Genomic DNA, 20,142 nt, shown 5'->3' with positions numbered 1-20,142 from the left:
TCCATGACAGCGTCAGTAGGAGTGACCACCGCACAGTCTTGTAGAGACAAAATGCAGTCTTCACATTGAGCATGCCGTCCATCCTGTTATGTGGCTCTACCACCAGGCTAAAGGTGGTAGATTTCAAACCGATCTAGCAACTCAGGACTGGGCAGCCATGTTGTCCTGTGGGCCATCATCTTCAGCAGCAGAATTGTACGCCACAAAATGTAATCTCATACCCAACACATCCTACACTCAATATCCTGGGAGTTATCATTGAGCAGGACTAGCCATATAAATACTGTGGCTACAACAGCAGGTCAAAGGCTATGAATCTTGTGGCAAGTAACCCACCTCCTGACTCCACAAAAGTAACCCACCTCCTGACTCCTGTCCACCATCTACAAGGCACAAATCAGGAGCATGATGGAATACTGTCCGCTTGCCTAGATGAGTGCAGCTCCAACAACATTCAAGAAGCTTGACACGTCCACCGATACACAGTGGCAGCAGGGTGTACCATGTCCAAGATGCACTGCAGGACAACATACCAAGGCTCCTTTGACAGCACCTTCCAAACCCATGACAGCTACCATATAGAAGCACAAGGACAACAAACATGAGAAAACTGGCACCTGGAAGTTCCTCTCCAAGCCACTCACCATCCGTACTTGGAAATATATCATTGTTCCTTCACTATAGCTGGGTTTCAACAGTTTCAATGTTCTTGCAAATTGTGCAAACGAAAGCAGGGACTGGAGAAAGGATGAGAAAACTGACCACCTTCTATGGTGCAGGGAACCATTCAAGTGGGGGCTGGGGAGGAGAAATGAACCTAGTTGTATTGGGGATATTATAGTTAGGAGAATAGACACTGTTCTTTGCAGCCGAGAGTATGTGTCTCAGAGGCTTTATTGCCTGCCCAGTGTCGGGGTTAAGGACATCTCAGGACCGGAGAGGAACTTCAAGTGGGAGGGGAAAGATCCAGTTAACATGTCCACCTGGATACCAACAACATGGGTTCTGCTGAGGGGGTTTGAGCAGCCCTGATTACCTACTGATCCACAAGAAAGTTGACATTGGGTAACTAATCGGGAGTTGAATGCATAGCTCAAAGATTGGTGTGGGGGAAATAGGTTTCAATTTAGGTTAGGTCAGTGGAGTTGACAAAAAGAGTGAAAAGACAGGATTGAAGGCTCCTTTTCTGAATGCAGGATGAATGAATTGAAAGCACAAATAAAAATAACTGAGTATGAAATGATAGCCATTACAGGAAAATGGGGTGGATTTTCACTGAGTCGGGATGACTCGGGAGCACTTTAAAAATTGCGGCTACATCCCAATTTTGGGATTCCCGATCCCATTCCCAGGCTGTCTGATTTTGGGCAGTGTCTTTAAATGCTTCAGACTGGTTCAGATCAAACCCACATCCCGGGCACTCCAGACCTGGTCAGCTCAATTGCAGCGATAGGCATGTCCTACTCTTCAACCAAAAGAGAAAATGCTGGAAGATCTCAGCAGGTCTGGCAGCATCTGTAAGGAGAGAAAAGAGCTAACGTTTCTAGTCCAGGTGACCCTTTGTCAAGCCTACTCTTCTGCAAGTTTCATAGAATCAGGCCAGGTTTTTAAATGTTCATGGTTCATAGCCCCTCAGAGGAATTATGAACGCTAGTTGGTATGAGGACATCCCTTTCATTTCAAACTATGCCCCTCTACCCACACTTGCCCAGAGCTCTTTATACCTCTAAGTTACAGTACTTACATGCCCATTGATCCACTATACATTGTATAGAACCAATAAACCTTGGAGTGACTGTAGGATGTGACAAAAAAAAGCTTTAAGAAAAAAAGTATTTTATTCATGACTTTCCACTATATTAAAAAAGTCATTTCACTTGGGGCAACGAATGTCAGTCACCCAGGCCCTTTAAAGTATTAATAACAGAAACCACAAGCTCTTGAATCCACTTAACCTTGTGTAAATATTGTGAAATTGACAGCAGAGATCACAGAGCCAGAGGTGTCAATCCAGTAATGTTTTCTCTGTGGCTCAGGTGTTTAAACTAGAATAATGGGTTTCTGAGCTCACTTGGCTGAGAACCGATATAAGGTGAGTTAGATAGATTTTAGATCAACAAGAGAGTTAAGGGTCATGGGGGACAGATGGGATTATGGAGTTAAGGCCACAATCAGATCAGCCACGATCTTACTGAATGGAGATGCAGGCATGGTGGGACAAATGCTTCTATTCCTTGATCTCGGTATCTGCACATGTACACTCAATTTCAGCCATGACTCCATCCTCTGGCAATATAAACAATACTATACTTCATTCCACCTCCCAGACACCATGGATAGATTCTAGGGGTGAGGGTTAACTTTGAAAAATGACTACTCACCCCTTTATGAGAGGAAGACACTACAACCAAAGCCATTCACAAGTCCACTCTTGAATAGCATCACACTGCTGTGGATGTAGCTCCAGTGTCAGTACTGTCTTACAGGGAGGGGTCTTGTGCGTTGTGGTGATCTGGTGCACTCTCCATAACATGGCTCTCCAGAGAGATGTGGACACTGAAGAGACTGAGGCCCTGGAACAACACGGTTCATTAGAAGAAGGATGCAGGATATACAAATTTCCAAGCTACACAGGGGGTGGCCAGGGCTGGCACATGACTCTAGGGCTTCGTCAGAATGCCGTTAATGTCAGGCATCACCTGATCAAGACACATTTCAGCTGAGCCCTTCTAACCCAGGATGGTGGCATGATTTGAAACTCACTTTGAGCTGCCCATGGACAGTTGACACAGATCAACTCTTATCACCAGTGAATGAAAATCTGTCCAGAGGTTTCACTGGTCTTCAAGGATCTTTGCTGCACTTCACCACCCTGCAATCCAGTGTTGTCATTATGAATGGAAGCTCCCACCTGACATCATGTGTGTTATCACTGTTGACCAGGCCACAGGCCATGGGAGGACATCCAGTTAGGAACTAATAACTTTTTGTTTAAAGTAGATGAAGTTTCAGGTTCAAGACGTTACAAAGTGAATAAAGCCACAAGATTCCACGGGTTTTGAATAAACACAAATAAACTTTATTATATAAGTTTAGAAAGATAAAACAACTTAAAATATCTATCTTATATTTTAACATTCAGGGTAAGTATGAGATACAAGTGAATTAACAGGCAAAGTGTGCCCAATAAATGACAGATAGGACCAAAGCCAATTCCCTGAATTTCTCAATACCCCACCCAGACATTTGTTGCATTGTGAATCAATCAGTTGCACTGAAAACACTTCCTTCTCACGAGAGTTTCCAATCACCACACCTGAAGATTTTTTCGAAGAATTCTCCTCAACAGTCATTCCCACTTGTTTCACCTCGCAGCATTTTAAACTTGTCTTCAGAGATTCCACTGGAGGTGAAGAAAGGTATGTGTACTTGGACATTGTTGGAGGGGAGCAGGGGGAGGTCAAATGTAATGTCAGAGGGGTCAGTAATAATGGGGGAAAGGGCTTGGGTGAATGGGGGAGGGGAAACGGTGCTGAAGAGCAAGAAAAATGCCACAACAACCATGCGAGCCTGACCAAAATGAAACAGGACCTCGCGTTGGAGGTCCTCAGGTGCTATGTGGGAGTTGGGTCAGTGGGAAGGCAGAGATGCAGGTCACCTCTGCTGGACAAATGAAAGGGAACTCCAGCAGGCAGTTTTGACCACGCTAGGGATTGGAATATGAGATTATGATGGATGAAGGCTCAACATGCACAGAAAAGTGCTTCCACATGGCTCGCAAAGGCCCTGCCACATACCATTGACTCTCTGCAAATTCACTCGGGGGTTCAGGTGGCAACGGAGGAGGAAGAGTTGGGGGACATTTGGAAAGCCTTAAGGACCACAACGAAGCAATACAGTAGACATTATTGAAGTGAAAATTATTTACATAATTTATAATTGTGATCAAAATTTCTTTATTTTCCTTGGCCTACTACCTCTAGGTGCTCATCTGATATCTGCAGCAGGGTTTGGAGGCAGCTTGTGACTAAATGGTAGATACATTGCAAATGCTGGTTGTCATAAATTAGTTGAATGGAAGAAGCTCGACATTTCTAAACCTATATTTTCCAAAACAAAAAAAGAAAAAGGGGCATTTGTCAGGGCTAGAAGGCTGGGAACAGACAAAGCCTGTGTGGAATCTAAGGAAAGTAGGAAGGAACTTAAGCAAGGAGTCAGGAGGGCTAAAAGGGGTCACAAAAAGTCATTGGCAAATAGGGTTAAGGAAAATACCAAGGCTTTTTACACGTGCATAAAAAGCAAGAGGGTAGTCAGGGAAAGGGTTGGCCCACTGAAGGACAGGGGAGGGAATCTATGTGTGGAGCCAGAGGAAATGGGCGAGGTACTAAATAAGTACTTTGCATCAGTATTCACCAAAGAGAAGGAATTGGTGGATATTGAGTCTGGAGAGGGTGTGTAGATAGCCTGGGTCACGTTGCGATCCAAAATGACGAGGGGCGCGATTCTCCACTCCCGCGACTATGTGCCCACGCCGTCGAGGTTCACGACGGCGTGAAACGGCCCTGATCTCGACCGATTCAGGGCCCGAAAATGGGCTAGGATCAGGGCCGCGGGAAACTCGGGGGGGGGTGTCGCTAAACCAGCATCGTCAGCGCGCGCCAGGCATTGGCGGCGCATAACAGCGGCGCCGCTTCATCTGCTGCCTAACTGGCGTCACCCGCACATGCGTGGTTGCCGTCCTCCCCGAGGCCACCCCGCAAGAAGATGTCGGATGGATCTTGCGGGGCGGCGGAGGAAAGGAGGTCCTCCTTCAGAGAGGCCGGCCCGCCAATCGGTGGGCACCGATCACGGGCCAGACCCCTTTTGAGTGCAACCCCAGTGAAAGAACCCTCCTCGCCCGCCCACAGGCCGCCCCCCCAGCGTTCCCACGCTGTTCCCGCCGGCAGCGAGCAGGTGTGGATGGCGCCGGCGGGAACCCGTCGCTTTGGGCAGGCCGCTCGGCCCATCCGGGCCGGAGAATAGCGGGTGTAGTGGAGAATCGCCATTTTGAGTGTCCCAGGCGATTCTCCGGCCTGCGCCGCACAGAACTCGACGGGGCCGTTCCCGCCATTTGGGTGCATCGCGGGAGGGCGTTGAACCGGCATTGCGGGGAAAAATGGCGCGCCAGCCGATTCTCCAAACCGGCACGGGAGCGGAGAATCGCGCCCGAGGTGTTGGGCATCTTGAAAAATATTACGGTAGATAAGTCCCCAGGGCCTGATGGGATCTACCCCAGAATACTGAAGGAGGCTAGAGAGGAAATTGCTGAGGCCTTGACAGAAATCTTTGGATCCTCACTGTCTTCAGGTGATGTCTCGGAGGACTGGAGAATAGCCAATGTTGTTCCTCTGTTTAAGAAGGGTAGGAAGGATAATCCAGGGAACTACAGACCGGTGATCCTTATATCAGTGGTAGGGAAATTACTGGAGAGAATCCCTCGATTCAGGATCTACTCCCATTTGGAAGCAAGTGGACGTATTAGTGAGAGGCAGCACGGTTTTGTGAAGGGGAGGTTGTGTCTCACTAACTTGATTGAGTTTTTCGAGGAGGTCACAAAAATGATTGATGCAGGTAGGGCAGTGGATGTTGTCTATCTGGACTTCAGTAAGGCCTTTGACAAGGTCCCTCATGGCAGACTGGTACAAAAGGTGAAGTCACACGGGATCAGAGGTGAGCTGGCAAGATGGATACAGAACTGACTAGGTCATAGAAAGCAGAGAGTAGCAATGGAAGGGTGCATTTCTGATTGGAGGGCTGTGACTAGTAGTGTCCTGCAGGGATCAGTGCTGGGACCTTTGCTGTTCTTAGTACATATAAATGATTTGGAGGAAAATGTAACTGGTCTGATTAGTAAGTTTGTGGATGGCACAAAGGTTGGTGGAATTGCGGATAGTGATGAGGACTGTCAGAGGATACAGCAGGATTTAAATTGTTTGGAGACTTGGGCGGAGAGATGGCAGATGGAGTTTAATCCAGACAAATGTGAGGTAATGCATTTTGGAAGGTCTAATACAGGTAGGGAATATACAGTGAATGGTAGAACCCTCAAGAGTATTGAAAGTCAGAGGGATCTTGGTGTACAGGTCCACAGATCACTGAAAGGGGCAACACAGGTGGAGAAGGTAGTCAAGAAGGCATACGGCATGCTTGCTTTCATTGGCTGGGGCATTGAGTATAAAAATTGGCAAGTCATTTTGCAGCTGTATAGAACCTTAGTTAGGCCACACTTGGAGTATAATGTTCAATTCTTGTCGCCACACTACCAGAAGGATGTGGAGGCTTTAGAGAGGGTGCAGAAGAGATTAACCAGGATGTTGCCTGGTATGGAGGGCATTAGCTATGAGGAGAGGTTGAATAAACTTGGTTTGTTCTCACTGGAACGACGGAGGTTGAGGGGCAACCTGATAGAGGTCTACAAAATTATGAGGGGCGTAGACAGAGTGGATAGTCAGAGACCTTTTCCCAGGGTAGAGGGGTCAATTACTAGGGGGCATAGGTTTAGAGGAGATGTACAAGGTAAGTTTTTTATACAGAGGGTAGTGGGTGCCTGGAACTCGCTGCCGGAGAAGGTGGTGGAAGCAGGGACGATAGTGACATTTAAGGGGCATCTTGACAAATACATGAATAGGATGGGAATAGAGGGATACGGACCACGGAAGTGTGGAAGATTTTAGTTCAGACGGGCAGCATGGTCAGCGGAGGCTTGGTGGGCCAAAGGGCCTGTTACTGTGCTGTACTTTTCTTTGTTCTTTGACACAACTAGTGGGAAGGCTGTGGCATAGTGGTATTGTCGCTCAACTAGTAATCCCAGAAGAGACCCAGAATAATGATCTGGGGATCCGGGTTCAAAGCCCATCACTGCAGGGGATGGAATTTAAACTCAATAAAATTAAGAAGTCTAATGATGACCATGAAACCTTTGTCGATTGTCGGAAAAACCCATCTGGTTCACTAATGTCCTAAAGGGAAGGAAATCTGCTATCCTTACCTGGTCTGGCCTACATTTGACTCCAGACCCACAGCAATGTGGTGGTTGACTCTTAACTGCCTCCTCAAGGGCAATTAGGGATGGTAATAAATGCTGGCACAGCCTGTGACACCTATATCCCATGAACGATGCACTTAGCCCTCCTTGATTCCAAAAAAACGTGTCCCAGTGATTCAAAGTATTGAAGTCTTTACAAAAGAGACATGCAGTCAATGCAGAAATACTGTATGATATACCACAACCTGGCACATTATTTACATCTCTTGTAGAGAATCAATGCAAACAGTCTTACATGCTTTTGCACTGGGGAGAAGAAAGGATTGATTCAGTTTCAGAAAATAAATGAGGAATGGAAGCCATTGACATACTACTTTCTGCAAATGTGAAGAATATATGATTTGAAAGTTTTGAACTCTTACTTTGATTCAATGAGAAAACTAAAATGCCTCAATAGATCAATTTCAGTTGAGAGCAATTTTTTTGATTGCAAAAATCATGACCCTGAGTCAAATTAGTTATGTTGTCCTTTTCCAGGAAGTGTTGTAGACATCGCACTGGAAAACACTGGAGCTAGAACAAGAATGATTCAAGTACGAATACCAAGTTCAGAGTACGTAATGCAAAGCAGCAAGGCTGACACAAAGTGAGTACTGACTCTGCAAGTTACCTCATGTCCTTTAAGAGATAAAGTGAGTGCCATTGCAACGGGCCCTTAAAACTCTTAAAAGTATGGATTGTAAGTATGGATGTTACTGCAGATGGCAAGTGTTTTTCTGCATCTTTGGGATTTTACTCTGTTACCAGGTGAGAATTTACCGCTGGTAATAATCAGTGACCACCAATGGCACCTTAGTCAAATTGCAAGATGGCAATAGAACAATAGCAGGAATACCAGTAGTGGGTAAAAGTTTTCTAAGTGGTGCACTATCTGTTATTACCATCTCTCATTGCATTAGCTGTTCAATTGTATATTGATGTGGAGATGCCGGCGTTGGACTGGGGTGAGCACAGTACGAAGTCTTACAACACCAGGTTAAAGTCCCAACAGGTTTGTTTCAAACACTAGCTTTCGGAGCGCTGCTCCTTCCTCAGGTGAGGACTTTAACCTGGTGTTGTAAGACTTCTTACAATTGTATTTTGATACTGAATTAAGGAGAGGAATAAAGATGTCAGTTGCAATCAGACTATTTCTTATCAAACTGAGTTGCTGTTTTGCTCTATCTTTACTCCAACTGTAACTGTGCTTACAGTGTAAATACTAATATATGTTTATTTAGCATTTTAATCTGGCATCCATCGTCAATAATGAACAGATTCTAAGACAATTCATCAAACTGAATGAGAGGAACTTCCAACTTCTTCAGAGTTGGAACGTTTTCCAGTATGTTTAATAGCTTCTGGTTAAAATAACCACATCTGAGGGTGATCAGCACATAGAGCCATTCCTACAGTGCGGGAGGAGGCCGTTCAGCCCATCAAGTCTGCACCAACCCTCTGAAAGAGCACCCTATTTAAGCCCATGCCCCCACCCTATCCATATGACCTAACCTGTACATCCCTGGACACCAAGTGGCAATTTAGCATGGCCAATCCACATTATCTACACATTTTTGAACTGTGGGAGGACAGCAGAGCACCCAGAGGAAACCCACACAGACAGTCATCCAAGGACAGAATTGAACCCAGGTCCCTGGTACTGTGAGGCAGCACTGCTACCCACTCTGCCACCGTACTGTCCCATTTGGCAGATTTTAAAAAATGATGAGTGGGTTTCCTACATTATAACAGTGACTATATTTCAACGGGCTTCATCGGCTGTAAAATGCCCTGGGACATCCTGAAGTCATGAAAGGTGCTATATAAATGCAAGCTTTCTTTCAGGAATTCCTGGAGGATTTTATGCATTGTTTTTAATCTAATTGCATTATGAAATGAACAGCAAGGAGGGAATCTGAAAGGTTGGAGGAAAGCAGAAAGATAGAAACCGAAGTTGTAGAGAAACAGCAACTCAATAAATAGTAACTAAACATCAATAGAGAAACAAGAAAGAGACTATGGACAGAATTTAATGCCCGCCCCCATGATGAATAGTGGTAGGGGGCTTTAATCTGGCTGCACAGTGGTAGGGAGAGGCCCCAAGGCCTCCCACCTCTTCTGATTAAGTACAGGGCAGGAAGGTTCATGGAAGAACTTCGCACTCCGACAACAATTGAAGCAATTAAGTGGGGCACTCAGCATACCAGAAGCCTGAAAAGCAAAACGTATTGGAGTTGCTTGTGGGCTTCGGGGGTGAGGGGGAAAATGGCAAATGAGCAATAGAAAGACAAATAAAGACAAATAAATACCTTTTGTGATGGATGCGATTGTAATACCTTAGGATGTTTAAACAAATTAGTTGTCACATTAAAATTCTCAATGCCTCTAATTGCCCTTCCAGCAGGCACACATCACAAGAAAATCCTTTTCCAGAATTTGAGTTTGCAAGTACGTACCAAAAGTCAAAGAGAAAAAGTGTAACATTCTCCGAGATCAACTTAAACGATGAGGACGGAATATCTCCCTTGGCTACAGAATATAATCAACCCTTGGCCAACAGAGAAGATGATGAAGAGGAAAAAGAACCTTATTGTTCAAACAAAGAGACCACCACACCTTTGGGACTGGAAGAAGCTATTGTACATGAAGGCAGTGAAAAGGAAATAGCTTTAAATAAAGTGGCAGATTCACCAGTGTTTTACATGGCTCTACCACAAGACAGTAGGGTACTGGCAGCTCTTCCACAACAGTTTGCAGAACAGATGAAGCCACTCGAAATTGATAAACCTTTTAAACCAGAGACATCAGACTCTGAAACCAGCAATGATGATGGTCAAGCCAGGCCTGAAAAAGGTTAGTCACTTTTCAGATCAGCATGGTTGGCTGCTATTTGTCAGCATTATCTTTTCATAGAAATTATCTTCAGGGCACCCTCTCAGAAGCACAATCACACTAAAAAAAGGCGTAATCTCCATGTGAACATGTTTGACAAATCTTTTCAGGAATGGAATAAAGTGACAAGAATCCACTGTGTCTTCATTAACTAGACAACAATAACATTATGATGTCTCTTGATGTGGGCGGATTCCTCTGTCAGGGGGGTAGCGTCCGCGTGCAATTGGAGGGATCCCGCTAAAATCCAACTGTAGAACATGATGGTTGTCTTCATCTTTCCTTCTTTCTGTCTTCTTTCTTCTTCTGCGGTTCCTGATGTTCCGAAGTTCTATGGACACAAGCATAATATCTGTTATTATCTTGCTTAAGATCTCGTATGTCTGTACTGTATTGCCAATTACCCATTATAATTGGTCACCATCTGTGACTCCCTCATTTTTTTTTAAAAACCAAATATTTTGGACAAGACATCCGAGAAAAAAGTGACACAGTGCAAGCGGTCTCGCAGCCTATGCGATCTACCATCACAGTGTTCGAGGATGTAAATAGCATTTGAAAGCAACCTAAGGGTTGCCATCAAAAAACAAAAGAGTTTTGAACTTAAAGAGCCAAAATGGGGTGCGTATGGGCCGCGGCGGGTAAGAATGGGTGGAATCCCCGGGTAGGACGGTGACCAGTCCCATGTGTGCTCTACCTGAGCGTAGCTGACCAGAGGGGGGTCCTCAGGCAGGGTGGGGACCAGTGCCGTTTCTCCACTGCCTGAGCAACCGGCAAGAACGGTGCGAATATGTGGTCGTCGTGGGGGCTGCCTCTCGTGATTACGTTCAAATCAGGAGAGTAGCTATGATTGGTTGTCTGCCGACAAACTAGTTCCTCTAACAGCCATTGGTTGTAAGAAGGGTAGTTCTGCCTGCATCAAGACGTGGCGTGGGGCCATGAAAACTTTAAATTAACAAATAACGTTCACAATAACGAACAAACATACATAACAAACATGGTGCAGGTTTCATCAGAAAGGACACCGTAACTCTCCATCGATTCCTTTTTACCATCATTTGCACCCCTCATTGCTCAGTAGCGAACAGAGTCGCAAAGGGATTTGTTTGGTGGGAGTCAGACTCTGTGTCATCCTCTTCTCCCGGCTGCCATACTCTTGACGGGAGTAGGTTTGCTAAAGCTGCGTTGGGCGAATTGAGGTCCATCTCATCATTCCGGATGAGCCTGAACAAATTGTCTCAGTGCCAGAATCTTGTGTCAAGGTTGGAGCTGCTAGGTTTTAATCCATAATCGTCGGGCGGTGGGTCTGGGTCAGGGGCTTTAATGTACGTTATCTCGAAGGGATCGCTGGAATCATGTTCGGAATCACTAGGAGTTGGGCCTGGTGCAGGGGTGTAATCGTAGCGTGGTGTGCTGGGGCTGTCGATATCGCTATCGCTGTCGCTGCTGGTTGAAGGAAGGGAGAGGTGGAGTCGCACCTCTGGGGGTGGAGTCAAAGTTGTGTCTGAGGACGAGCTGGACTGGTTGGGGGAGGGTAGGAAAGCGTCGTTCATGGGCGGGGTGTGCTCATTGCTGCTGCAAGCGAGATGTGGTGTGCATGGTTGTTCTGCGAGCCATAATCCTTAAGCTGGTTTATGTGAAACCACGCAGACTTGCCATTGGGATATGTGATCTTGTATACAGAGGGGCTGACTTTATCTGAGATGGAGTACGGTCTGGAAAATTTGGGGGAAAGGAATGAACTGGGGTTGTATAGGGATAGCATCACTTGCTGCCCTACTGCAAACTCGGTGGCATGTACCGTTTTATCGAAACAAGGTTTGCTTTGTTTCCTCCTGGTCCCAATAACAGCTGCTGCGAGCCGGGCTGCCTTTACATTATCAATAATCTGCTGTACTGCTTTTTCATGTGTGAGGGCGGTGACTGCGGGGCTGGCCAAATCCAGTCCTAACAAATATTCTGTCCCTTTCATGGGGCGTCAGGTCATGAGGGTGTAGGGGGTGTATCCTGTCGACGTGGATACCATGTTTCTTATGAACATCAGTGCAAAGGGGAGAACTGAGTCCCAGGTGCTATTGTGCTGTTGCACCATTTTCCTGAGGGTGGCTTTTAGAGTTCTGTTCATCCTTTCTACAATGCCGCTTGATTGGGGGTGGTATGCTATATGAAACTTTTGTTTTATTCCGAAAATTGTGAGGAGGTTTTTCATCACTCGTCCTGTAAAATGGAAGTCTTGATCGGACTCTATACAGCGTGGGAGTCCCTATCTTATAAAGATGTGCTGTGTTAGGTTTTTAGCTGTCGTTTTGGCCGTGTTTGTCTGGATGGAAAGGCTTCCACCCATTTTGTGAAGGTGTCGATGACCACCACCACATACTTAAAACCATTTCTGCAGGGGGCAGGGGTCCTATATAATCTATTTGCAAATTCGTCCAGGGGCCAATAACAGGGCGGGTGTGACTAAGCTGATCCTTTCTTGCATATCTGTCCGGATTGTTCTGGGCACAGATTAAGCAATTTTCAATGTAGTGCGTTACATTATTTTTTAAATCAGGCCACCAGCAGAGGGGTCTGAGGTGGGCGAGGGTGGGTACAATGCCCCGGTGTCCATGATTGTCATGGAACTGACAAATAATTAGATTCCTGTCCTGGCAGGGGATTATATAAATGCTGTCTTTTAAAATCACACCGTCATGTGTGGTTATCGCATTTTTAAACTTATCATAAGGGGCTAGGAAGTTGCCTTTTAATACTTCCCTGAGCTTCTCATCTTCTTTTTGAGCCTTTGCCAAATCTTGAATGTTGGTCTGTGAGATCTGAACCGCGTGTACTGGGGCGCTTTCGGGGGGGTTCCAAAAGTGACAATGTCTGGAACCTGCCTTCGCTAGGGCGTCTGCTTTAACGTTACCAGCGGGGGGGGAAGAACGGTGATGACTGTGAACTTTCATAATGCTGTATTTCCTATCTTTAGCTGTCTCTAGGACATGCCGGAGTAATGGGGCTGAGGGTAGGGGCTTTCCGTTTGCGGAAATGAATCCTCTAGTTTCCCACAGGGGTAGGAATTTGGTTAAACCGTTGCAGACATATAAACTGTCCGAATATATGTCGGCAGGGGTCAGAAATGAGTCGGGGTGATATGCAATGTACGCTATGGCTGCCAGTTCTGCTGCCTGCGAGCCTAAGTGCCCTGGCAATTTTAACAAAATCTCTTCTAAGGCGTGTCCCTGCGCGTCCTCTACATAAATACCGCAACCGGTAATCCTTTCCCCATTTAAAACTGTGGAGGAGCCATCCACATAGATTCTAAGGGGTGCGCACGTGTCTGTGGGCTGGGGGTCTCTGGGGTGTAGTACCTGCTTTCCTGGTAGCTGACTTAGGTATAAAGGGTCCTGTATTATGTTTAGTGGAGATGATCTCACACTCATGTGGGGTACCTGCATATTGTAAATTATCGGCTAGGAAAGTGTGGGTCTTGGTTCGCTTAACTGTTATGTCCCGTCCCTGTAAACGAAGGGTCCAACGGGCTGCGCGGATTTGGCTGACTGTGCCATCCTTAAGTCGACCATCTAGTAGGAGCTGTGTTGGGGTGTGTTCAGTGAGAATGGTGATGGGGTTGAGTCCTGTAATGTAGGCGAAGTATTGTACTGCCCAAAAAACTGCGAGCAGGTGCCTTTCGCAGGCAGAAAATCCTTTCTCGACAGGATCTAACACGCGTGAGGCATATGCCACGGGGCCTAATCGGTCATGGCGTTCTTGGAGGAGCACGGCCGAAAGTATTCGGTCAGTGCTTGCAACTTCAATTGCGTACGGGGAAAGTGGATCTGGGACCTGTAATGCGGGGACTGTGCTGAGGGCTCTTTTTAAAGCATCCACGGCATCCATGTGCTGTGGAAGCCATTCCCAAGGTGCTTATTTCTTGAGAAGTACGGATAGGGGCGCTGCTTTTGTGGCAAAACCGTCAATGTGGTTTCAGCAGTAGCCAACCAGTCCTAGAAATGACCGGAGGGCTGTTACGCTGTTACGAATGGGCAATTTGACGATCGAGTCAATTCTCTTTTGCTCGATCTCGCGTTTACCATGTGTGATTACTGTACCCAAGTAAATCACTTTTCCCTGCAAAATCTGGGCCTTCTTGGGGTTCACTTTACATCCAACCTGTTGTAGGAGTCCTGAAAGTTCGTCGAGAAACAAAATGTGCTCTCCCTTTGTGTCCGTCTGTAGTAGCAGATCATCTACATATTGGACCAGACAATCGGGTCGGGAAAATTTTGCTAATCCATTTTCCAGCTGTCGGTGGAAAATGGAGGGGGGTGTTGTGGAAGCCTTGTGGAAGGCATGTCCACGTATATTGTTGTCCCTGGAATGTGAATGCGAATTTATATTGGCACACTTTATCCAATGGAATGGACCAAAAGATGTTGCTAATGCCCAAAACCGAAAAAACTTTGATTGTAGTCCCTGTTTGAGCATGATCTCGGGACTCGCGGCTACGATGGGGCTGCTACTGGGGTTACTTTGTTCAATTCCCGGTAATCAATGGTCAGTCGCCATGATCCATCGCGTTTCCTGACGGGCCAAATTGGTGCGTTATTCGTGGAGGCTACTGATCGGAGTACGCCTTGATCAAGCAGACTCTGTATTACCTTTGAGATTTCTCCCTCTGCTTCTTGGGGAAAACCGTACTGCTTTTGGGGTCTGGGGCCGGGACCTGTAAATTCACTAAGCTAGTGATCTTGCCACAGTCGTGCTTGTGCTGTGCAAATGCTGCTTTGTGTTGCTGCAGGTCTTCCCTAACTTTTTTGTTCTGACTTACGGCTCGGGGGTTGAACCAGAAGTCTCCTACTGCGCTGATTCTGTTTTCGTAATCTCGAACTGTGAGTGTGGCGGGGGCTCGTGCTGCCTTTGCCATTCTCCACACACATTTATTTAACGGATCAAATGGTAGATTGTGGGAGCTCATGAAGTCAATTCCGAAGATGTGTTCGGCTGTCTGGGGTGGATCGACCAGAACTACGGGGTGCCTTGTTTTAATGTTCCCTATCTCGATTGCTACAGGGGCTCTGATGTGTCCCTGCTGTAAATGACCTGTAAAACCGCTGAGTGTAATGGTGTCGGTGGTGGGCCACGTGTCTCGCTGAAACATCGTGGTGAAACATCGTGGAGGAATTGAGCGTGGTGCGGGACCCTCCTGTGTCCCAAAGGAATTCTACGGGGTGTCCCCGGAATGTGCCTGCCACTACCGGCCTACCGGACTTGTCCCAAAGGGGGTCGCAGACCCAAGTTGGGGAGTCCGAACACTGTCAGTCGGTGCCGTTCATATCTGCGTTCTCAGAACGGGCGCTAACGCTGTGGATTGGCTTTGCCCTATTCTTCTTTAGGGTGCCTGTCTGTTGGTTTCTCTGCTGCTTCTGGGGCACATTGCACTCTCGTGCGTAGTGTCCTAATTGTCCACAATTGTAACACTCCTGGGATTTGGGTTGCTGTGGGCTTTCCTGCCCTCATTTACCCATGCGGGATTCTGGTGCGTCCTAACTGGATGCATGTCTGCCTGTTCTTCCTCGGTTTTAACAAATGCGGTTTTGCCTTGGATGGACTGTTCCCAAGTGCGGGACAATCTTTTCAAAACCCATTTCTCATTGTGGGCCTCGTATGAGGGGTCGTAATTTGCACGAGCTCTCTGTCCTGCCTCTGTCGCATGAGGGACTAGGATGCAAGTCCATTTGGCCATATTATCTGAGGACAAATGGGCGCGGGCTAACTCTCCAAATACCACTGTAAAATGAATCCACAAGCGTCCAGCAAACGCTGTGGGGTGCTCTGTCTTTTTCTGCCTACACTTGTTCAGGCCTTCTACGGGGTCTCCTTTGTTATAGCCGATCACATCTAGGATCTCTGTGTGCATTTCTTGGAGTGTGCTTCCTCCTACATTCTGTGGGTCGGGAAGGGCTGCCACGACTGAAGGGTTGAGGCTTAAAACTGTGAGCTTCACTTGCTCCTTTTCATCCAGGCCGTACATGGTCGCCTGCTGTTTTACTCTTGCAAAGTAATGGTGGGGGTCCGATGTGGGTAGGAACGGTGTAATTTTATCACACGCATCCCGTAATTGGGTTACGGTTAATGGGGTCGTGTACAGGAAATCTGGGTCTCCTTCTGTGTGGCCCTGCGCTGTGTGGTTACAGGGTTCATTGGGGTATGTTCTGCCTGTGAAGTCGGGGGTTGGGGTGCTTTTTGTTTCTGGGGTTTTTCCTGTGTACATGTCCCATGTACATATCTGTGGGCAGTCTCATTTAACTCCTGCCAATCGGGGCGGTTTTCCTGGTCTAACTGGGGTCCAAAACATACTCTGAAACCCATTCTGAACGGAAAGCAGAGATTACAATTCTGCAATTTGCTCTCGGCACTTTGCGTGATCTACCGAGCTCTGCCTTTGTTCCATCGTGGAAGTATGGAGTGCTCGTAGGGCTGCTTTTAAGTCGCTGCACTGTGTCTGTAACTGCTCAACTTGTTGTTCGGTTTCCTGTCTTACCAAGACCGCGCGTTGCGTGTCTTGGTAGGCCTTATCATATTGGGTCTGAAAACTACTCAAATGGGCGAGACAAGACTGGTGTGCCAGCTTGGCATCAGCCACCTCCTTGTCCCTCGCCGTTAACTGCTCTGTCAATTCCATGTTCGCCTTCTCAAATTCGCTTACATCTCCTTCATTATTCCTGTCTCTCCCCTCAATCTCTCTACGGAGCATCCTAACGACCTCCTCTATGTCTCGCAATTGTGCCAAGCAGGACACGATTGCCATCGGCTTGCGAGCTTTCCCTAAGCTCTTCTTATGGATCTCTGTAAGGTTCTCCCACCAAGTATACCCTATACTCCCGGGACCTGTTTCATCATTGGCGCAGAATTCACTCCAAAGGGGCCATCCTTTCCCTTTGAGATATTTTCTGATCTCTTCTTCCCATACGGGACACTGTCCTACTCTACTGGTCGCTGCGACCTCAAATTCCTGGGGGTTCATAAGGTGAATTGCCTTCATTGCCATTTTTCTCTCTATCTCTGGGTTCTCTACTGAATTTGGAACAGGGGATGATAAAGTGGTGATGTAAACACGGGAACGCCTTACGCTAATTTCCGGCCTACAAAACTCCCGACTGTTTTACGCAACAAAATTTCTCAGGTTTACCTGATATCCCTGTTAGTACACATGCATCAACACACTTCCGAATCTTGGAGGTTTGATCAGTATCGTTCTTACACTTGTGGTTTTTCTGTTTCCAACTGGATTCCAATTCAAATTTAGGTTCTCTCGGAGTGATTAGGCCACTTCTAGGTCGAGTCCCGTCAGAGGTCGCCAGTAAATGTTGCTCTCTTTGGTTGGCTCTGAATATGGCGGTCAATATGGTCACCTTCCTTAATCCTAATTATATTTGCTCTAGAGTCGGCAGGTATCTTTCGATACCGCCACAAGGTTCAAACCCGAATACTGATCAAAAGAGTCGGTACACCAGTTAGTTAGTTCAAAGTCAATACTATTTATTTACAAACACAGTAATATCTACTCATGCACAAAATACTACAGACTAAACTATCACTACTGCTAAAGCCTATACTTAGCTTCGGGCGCCCACTCAGTCAGAGGAACAATGGCCGTTGTTCGGTTCTGAGGCTGCTGGGGTCGAAGTGGTGAAGGGTAAACAGCTAAGGTCGTCCGTCTGGTCGCGAGCGTTGACCTTGGACTTACTTGCTTCTGGTGCAGCTGGTGGACGGGTCTCTCCGCTGTGAGAGACGAGTCCAAGAGAGCGATTCTGTCTTGGGGCTTTCTTCTTATACCTGAAGGGGCTTCGCGCGCTTTTGGGCGGGCCTTGAACTTGGCCCCAATTAATTGGGCCGTATCTTGATCACTCGTATTGATCCTGATCAATAAAGGGGTAGGTGCCCTGATGGCTGGGCGTGTCCTAGGTGGGCATTGGCCTGCTTTGTTTTCTGCTTTCAGTTTGGGGAACTGATGCCGCGAGGTCTGGGGCCAGATCGGTTACTTAAGTATCTTCCTTTGTTCCCGGAGATGGGCCATCCATATGCTAATGGGCCTACAGTTTCAGTTTTGTCTGGGAGCTACGGCTCCAATATGCAGACAGGCTCTGTGCCTGCTTGCTTTCTTAACATTGTCCATTTTTCCCTGCAATCTTTGCAAGTGTCTATTTTGTATTCTGGAAGTGGCCATCCCAGATGGCTACACCAGCTAATGGAACAAAGAACAAAGAAATGTACAGCACAGGAACAGGCCCTTCAGCCCTCCAAGCCCGTGCCGACCATGCTGCCCGACTAAACTACAATCTTCTACACTTCCTGGGTCCGTATCCCTCTATTCCCATCCTATTCATGTATTTGTCAAGATGCCCCTTAAATGTCACTATCGTCCCTGCTTCCACCACCTCCTCCGGCAGCGAGTTCCAGGCACCCGCTACCCTCTGTGTAAAAAACTTGCCTCGTACATCTACTCTAAACCTTGCCCCTCTCACCTTAAACCTATGCCCCCTAGTAATTGACCCCTCTACCCCGGGGAAAAGCCTCTGACTATCCACTCTGTCTATGCCCCTCATAATTTTGTAGACCTCTATCAGGTCGCCCCTCAACCTCCTTCGTTCCAGTGAGAACAAACCGAGTTTATTCAACCGCTCCTCATAGCTAATGCCCTCCATACCAGGCAACATTCTGGTAAATCTCTTCTGCACCCTCTCTAAAGCCTCCACATCCTTCTGGTAGTGTGGTGACCAGAATTGAACACTATACTCCAAGTGTGGCCTAACTAAGGTTCTATACAGCTGCAACATGACTTGCCAATTCTTATACTCAATGCCCCGGCCAATGAAGGCAAGCATGCCATATGCCTTCTTGACTACCTTCTCCACCTGTGTTGCCCCTTTCAGTGACCTGTGGACCTGTACACCTAGATCTCTCTGACTTTCAATACTCTTGAGTGTTCTACCATTCACTGTATATTCCCTACCTGCATTAGACCTTCCAAAATGCATTACCTCACATTTGTCCGGATTAAACTCCACCTGCCATCTCTCCGCCCAAGTCTCCAAACAATCTAAAACCTGCTGTATCCTCTGACAGTCCTCATCGCTATCCGCAATTCCACCAACCTTTGTGTCGTCTGCAAACTTACTAATCAGACCAGTTACATTTTCCTCCAAATCATTTATATATACTACAAACAGCAAAGGTCCCAGCACTGATCCCTGTGGAACACCACTGACCACAGCCCTCCAATTAGAAAAGCATCCTTCCATTGCTACTCTCTGCCTTCTATGACCTAGCCAGTTCTGTATCCACCTTGCCAGCTCACCCCTGGCATTGGGGATAGGCACAGGGCCAGAAGCCCCAGAGTTGTAGGGATGGAGGGGGGATACGCAGAGAAAGAGCCCGCAGTGTCAACCGGGCCATCTTGTAGCCCGGTGGACCTGTTTGGGCATGGGGATGCACATCATGATAACACATTGGTCTTCCACCCCCTGCAGACAATGGATATTGGAATTCAACCGGCAATGGTGGCCTTTCTGCCAGTCACCGCAGCCCTGGCGCTGCTCGAGGAAGAGAAGGAAGCTGCAGCAGTGGAACGTACAGCAGCGGTGCATGCTGCAGAGGAACATTGGGCAGCTGCCCTGAATGGAGAGCCAGCACCGAACAGGCCAAGGAGTAGAAGGTGCAAAGGGGGCGCCGCATGAGGCCTTGTGTCTACCGGCACGGCCTGTCATTCGAGGAGCTGCTGGACTAGGCATGCTGTCGAAGACTCCGGCTGAGCAGAGAGGCAGTGCGACATATCTGCCTGATGATGGCGCACCTGGCACCACGGGGGTATGCGGGAGGCCACCCGCTCCCTGTGGCCGTCAAGGTGACAGTTGCCTTGAACATTTACGTGACGGGGTCATTCCAGGCACCGAGTGGGGACCTGTCCGTGATAACACAGACCTCGATGCACAGGGGCGTTATGGAAGCCCTATACTCCAGGCGGTTCAATACATCCACTTAAATGTTTGGGTAGGGTGCTCTTTCCAAGAGCCGGTGCAGACTCAAAGGGCCGAATGGCCTCCTTCTGCACTGTAAATTCAATGATAATCTATGATTAATCTAGGACAAAGGTTCGGCACAACACCGTGGGCTGAAGGGCCTGTTCTGTGCTGTATTTTCTA

General features: G+C 47.3%; 1 protein-coding gene across 1 annotated transcript in view; it reads left to right on the top strand.

Annotated features, from left to right (window-relative positions):
- Positions 1–20,142, top strand: part of LOC140424765 (obscurin-like) — a 1,044,598-nt gene that overhangs the window by 884,552 nt on the left and 139,904 nt on the right. Inside the window, 2 exon segments of the mRNA XM_072508149.1 lie at positions 7,562–7,670; positions 9,465–9,916. Coding sequence (XP_072364250.1) covers positions 7,562–7,670; positions 9,465–9,916 — 561 coding nt within the window.

This window comes from Scyliorhinus torazame, chromosome 6 (genome assembly GCF_047496885.1).
Source record: "Scyliorhinus torazame isolate Kashiwa2021f chromosome 6, sScyTor2.1, whole genome shotgun sequence".
Classification (NCBI taxonomy): Eukaryota; Metazoa; Chordata; class Chondrichthyes; order Carcharhiniformes; family Scyliorhinidae; genus Scyliorhinus; species Scyliorhinus torazame.
This window is presented reverse-complemented; position numbering and strand designations above follow the sequence as displayed.